Source organism: Amblyraja radiata, chromosome 1 (assembly GCF_010909765.2).
Source record: "Amblyraja radiata isolate CabotCenter1 chromosome 1, sAmbRad1.1.pri, whole genome shotgun sequence".
NCBI classification, from domain to species: domain Eukaryota; kingdom Metazoa; phylum Chordata; class Chondrichthyes; order Rajiformes; family Rajidae; genus Amblyraja; species Amblyraja radiata.
The window spans coordinates 115,729,169-115,734,895 of NC_045956.1; the positions used below are offsets into that span (position 1 = coordinate 115,729,169).

Below are 5,727 nucleotides of genomic sequence, written 5' to 3' on the forward strand. Positions count from 1 at the left end.
AGATTGACATAAATGGCATGCTCCATCAGCTGACTATAGCAAATATCTCAAGTCTGACTTTCCAAGGTATTTCCATTGGCTACAAGGCACTGGAACTTAATAGAATAGTCCCTATTTGCCTAATGACTGCACCTTCAATAATACTTAACATAATCCAGGAAAATGCCACTCACATGATTGGCATCCCATCCATGCCACTCACATGATTGGCATCCCATCCATTATGTTAAATATTCAATCTTTCCAGCGCTGCCATATGGTGGCTTAATTGTGTACCATCCACTTTTGCACCTCTTTAGGGATACTTCAACCACATTGAAATCTGTAAACCCAAGAAAGACGAGGATAGCATGTGCTTTGACATGTCACCACCTGCTGGATCCCATCTGAGTTGCACACCAGCTTGATTAGGAAACATTGCTGATCTTTTATTGTCATTCGTCAAAATTCTACCATTCATTACACAATCACAGTTTGGGAGTATTTTCACAAGGAGCACAGTGGCTCACCATCACCCTCTCCAGGGCAGTTAGATATGGGCAGGATTTGCTTGTCTGCCTAGGACACCTAATCTTAACGTGAATTTTAAGATGTTGTAATATTGCTGACCTACCCAAGCATATTATTTGCTAATTTCATTGATATGATTTCATACTGTTGCTATGTTATAAATTTAGAATGCAACCATAGGATTTTTTAATATGGACTGGAAACTAAAAATGCACACTTTTTTTTATTTTTATGGGTTCATGCCGATTACCTTTTGGTGTAAGTGGTGAGATTAATCCTTGATTAAAATGGTTTATGCATGTGTAGAAATGTTTGTATTTCCATTAAAATGAAAGGTAAAGGAATTGAAGATTGCAAAAGTATTTATATTGCAATATAGGGGGGTTGCATGCAAGGTCACTGGGTCATGGGGCTTGACGCACGGAGCCACTCAATCCATCAGGAGGACATCCGTAACTTCCGGTATATGTTATTAATGCAAGAAACGCGTACTTTCCTACCTGTTTAAAAACCACCAAAATGTTGAATTTTAGCGCTGAAAAAAATTGTGGAAGTCGGGGTAAGTGTGAGAGACATGTACCCAACTTTAGAATTCCAAAAGTGAAGCGAAATGAAGGCAAAGAGAAGCGAGAGCTGAAGGGAGAACAGCAGCTAAAGTGCTTGCTGAACATATCGGAATTGAAAATATTGGGAATAATCGCGTTTGCTCACTGCATTTCATCAACAGTAAGGCATTATTTGTGTTTTTCCTTGATTCCTTTGGTATCTAAAAAGTCTCAGAAGTGATAAATCTGGCTGTAAATTTTTCTTCAGATGCGTTTTCATTTTGTATGTAAAAACCCACTTGAGAACCATGGGTGATTTAAAAAATTTACAGCCAGATTTATCACTTCTGAAACTTTTTAGATGCCAAAGGAATCAAGAAAAAACACAATAATGCCTTAGTTGATGAAATGCAGTGAGCAAACGGCTAATGTTCGCTAAGCACTCTGTCTGTTGTTGTCCCTTCAGCTCTCACTTCTATCTACCGTCATTTCTCCTCATTTTTGGAATTCTGAAGTAGGCTAAATGTCTCACACGCTTATCCCGATTTCCATAATTATTTACAGCGCAAAAATTGACAATTTCGGCGGGTTTTAACGGGCCCGCTACGCTGGAAACAATGGTAAGTGCCTACCTGCAGTACATCGCGTGTACTCCACTTGGAGTAGCATAGCAACAGTACGGGTCATGGGTCGTGACCCGACTGCCGTGAAACCTCCCTATTGCTGTTTTGCATTTCAATTTTGTAAATGTACATTTCTAATCGATCTAACAGATATCCAGTAAGTTCAATAATTATAGTTTGTATAAGATAATCATCCCAAAAACAAGTTAAGACAGATGTAGCCCTCATATGGAATTTTAATTAAAGGAATGCAATCTGTGGTTGTCTGGAATTGTGTCAAGTTCCATGCTACAATTATTCATCTAATAAATATTTTGCTTGATAATCCACCGCTTGATTTAATTAATTGTTTATTTATATCCTTATGTGAATGTTTTGGAAATTAACTTTTTTTTACACTTTGCCTTTTACCAAGGTACATCAAGTGTTGCCAGGGCATGGAGTGGTACCTTTGATGAACTTCTTGGCAAACAGATCGGAATTTTTTTTGGCACCTACTTCAGGATGAATTCACCAGGATTGGCAGAATACCCTGACTTCTTTGCTGTGTGTCTGATATTACTATTAGCAGGTATAATAGCATTAAAGTTATCATCCAGTAAATTGGGAAATATTATAATGCTTGTACAGTAGAATAATTGGGTATTGTATTCTATTGCTAGACAGAACCATTAAGCTTCATTTAAGGTATGCTTTCTTGCAGGCTAGGAAATATTTTGCATAGTTAAATGCAACCTAAAATTATCAAATTGCCCTCAAAAGATTATCAAAGATTCATAGTATAGTCAGGTTAATTTATATGATATTGCATGAAGAGTTATCTCAGGAAGAACAGAAGTCGGCTTTGCTATTAGCCACACCTCGCCAAGATGTGATCAACAGGTAAAAGAAAAGATCCAACATCCTTCTTTTGTTGCAAGAATACCAGCAGCTGCTCTATGTAACTGAGCTTGTCTATGTGTGGGACCAATAATGGCCAGAACCAGAATTGTAAGGTCAGGCTGAGAACCAAGGTGTGGGAAAAGAAAGGCAATTTATTGAGATCCTTGTGAAATATAGCAGATACAATTTTATGCATGTACATTAAAATTTCCATTCAAAAGACTGGATATACAGTTCAGATTTGTCTTGAACACTGCTTTGTGAGCATGTGTAATTAATTATTTCCTAAAATACATCAGATTTATTCTCGTAGTACTACTTATGAGTTTATTATTACTCATGATGTTCAGCCTTACTTTATATCTTCAGCAATCTTTGCCAGCTGTAGAAAAGCGATTTTGCATTTTAAATATTGTGTTTTTTGTATTAAAAATGAGACTTGGGCGTGGAAGTAGCCTGGCAAAGGGAGAGCCTGTGAGCTTTACTTTGGTTAGATGCTTTGACGATGACGAAATGTTTATTCTTTTCCCATCTAATAGGTGAAGTATATCCTTATTTAGGGAAAACCAATAGCAACTCTCTTTTTCCACTTACTTTGAATTAACAGATCTATTTTGGATGATTCTTGAGAAAAAGTTACACATGAAAACTATTGTCATTTGCTTTTTACTTCATGGGAGATGAACTCCAGAGATAAAGTTGAAATTCAATCACGTTATACTATTTTGAATGTAATGCACTGAAAATTGTTTTTTCAGTGAGCAATAAAAATCAGATAATTTTATCTCTTTACATTTGACTGATCACTTCCTGATATGATTTATCTTTGCGTGACTTCACATATGCTGCATGTCGGGTGATGTTTTTCTCTGTGCACCACTCCTTTGGTCGTGTTGCAGGGGAGCTTGGATTAATTTGTCCTTCAAACAACCTTTGTTGATTACTCTTAGGACAGATGTTCCTAAGCCTTCTAAGGAAATAGAGACGTTGGAGTGCTTTCTTGGCCATATCTTTGAAATTACTGGTGATATTTATTCCTAAGAACTTGAAACTTTCAATCAGCTCTACTTTGGCACCATCAATGTATACTGGGGTGTGTGTACTGCTTCGCTTCCTGAAGTCAATCACAATCTCCTTTGTCTTGCTGACTTTGAGGGAGTGGTTGTTGTCTTGGAACCAGATTACGAGGTTCTCAATCTCCGTCCTTTACCCCCTACAATGTTAATTTTCTTGATGCTAAGAATTCTAAAAGAGTGATATCTGGGTGGATTGGGGTGGTATCATGGCACAATGGTTGAGTTTCCTTCTTACAGTGCCAGAGACCTGGATGCTGTCTGTAAGTAGTTTGTAGTTTCTCCCTGTGATCCATGTGGATTTTATCTAGGTTCTCTGTTTACCTTCCATATTCCAAAGACATGCAGATTTGTAGGTTAATTGGGTTCCATAAATTGACCCATGTGTGTGGGATGTGAAACTGGGATAACACAGCATTCGTGACAGGTGATAATTGGTTAGCATTGACTAGGTTTGCTGAAGGGTCTGTTTCCATATTCCATGTTAGGTTAGACAAGCACACCTCTTCAATCCTCACCCTGAACACCGGCGTTCCACAGGGCTGTGTGCTGAGCCCCCTACTCTACTCCCTCTTCACCTATGACTGCACACCTGTACATGGTACTAACACCATCATCAAGTATGCAGATGATACAAAGGTGATTGGCCTCATCAGCAACAACGATGAGTCGGCCTACAGGGAGGAGGTCCAGCACTTAGCAGCATGGTGCGCTGACAACAACCTGGCCCTTAACTCCAAGAAGACCAAGGAGCTCATTGTAGACTTCAGGAAGTCCAGGGGCGGCACGCACACCCCCATCCACATTAACGGGACGGAGGTGGAACGTGTTTCTAGCTTCAGGTTCCTGGGTGTTAACATCTCCGATGACCTCTCTTGGACCCACAATACCTCAACTTTGATCAAGAAGGCTCACCAGCGTCTCTTCTTCCTGAGGAGACTGAAGAAGGTCCATCTGCCTCCTCAGATCCTGGTGAACTTTTACCGCTGCATCATCGAGAGCATCCTTACCAACTGTATCACAGTATGGTATGGCAACTGCTCTGTCTCCGACCGGAAGGCATTGCAGAGGGTGGTGAAAATTGCCCAACGCATCACCGGTTCCTCGCTCCCCTCCATTGAGTCTGTCCAAAGCAAGCGTTGTCTGCGGAGGGCGCTCAGCATCGCCAAGGACTGCTCTCACCCCAACCATGGACTGTTTACCCTCCTACCATCCGGGAGGCGCTACAGGTCTCTCCGTTGCCGGACCAGCAGGTCCAGGAACAGCTTCTTCCCGGCGGCTGTCACTCTACTCAACAACGTACCTCGGTGACTGCCAATCACCCCACCCCCCCCCCCCCCCCCCCCCGGACACTCCTCCCACAGGAAAAACACTATGTCTGTATATATGCTAATGTAAATATTTATTCAAATCATATGCTATGTCGCTCTTCCAGGGAGATGCTAAATGCATTTCGTTGTCTGTACTGTACACGGACAATGACAATTAAAGTTGAATCTGAATCTGAATCTGAATCCATGCTGCATCTCTAAAACTAAATCTAAAGTTTGATAGAATCGATTTATTTCAGCTAATGTTGAATAATGTGTTTGCTCAGCCTATAATCGGAATTAGGTTTATCTTACAAGTTGTATGAAAACAAGCTTTAGAATTCATTTTGTTGAGCTTCAGAAATAACATTTCACATAAAAGCTAACTTCTCTAATGTTGCAACAGAGCCAAGCTTAATATTTTAAATACTGAGACAAATATATGGCAGAATATATGTACTTTTTACTTTTATGTGCATTGTGGAAGGGAAATTGAATTATTTTTTATTCAAGAATCAATTAAAAAAAATTTTTGGCCTCTGCACTACTTTTAAAAGTGCTTTCACATAGTGCTTTGAGGATGGTACCTATATCTTCTTGCTGCATTTGTTAGGTCTTTCAGAGATAGAGCAGGCAGATTCAAGAGAAACTTGGAATATCCTAAACATTTGCTCCAACTCCTGCGGTGATATATGTGGTGTGGGTAGAGAAAGTACATGAGATGGAATTTGCTGTAGCTGAAAGACCTGACTGTTGATGTTTTTTATCATTTTATGCACCTTAG

General features: G+C 39.7%; 1 protein-coding gene across 5 annotated transcripts in view; it reads left to right on the forward strand.

Moving 5' to 3' along the window:
- Positions 1-5,727, forward strand: part of slc7a2 (solute carrier family 7 member 2) — a 110,930-nt gene that overhangs the window by 62,411 nt on the left and 42,792 nt on the right. For all 5 annotated transcript variants that reach the window (XM_033029409.1, XM_033029418.1, XM_033029392.1 and 2 more), the window contains exon 3: positions 2,094-2,249. In XM_033029409.1, the coding sequence (XP_032885300.1) occupies positions 2,094-2,249 (156 nt within the window). The remainder of the gene's footprint in view (positions 1-2,093; positions 2,250-5,727) is intronic.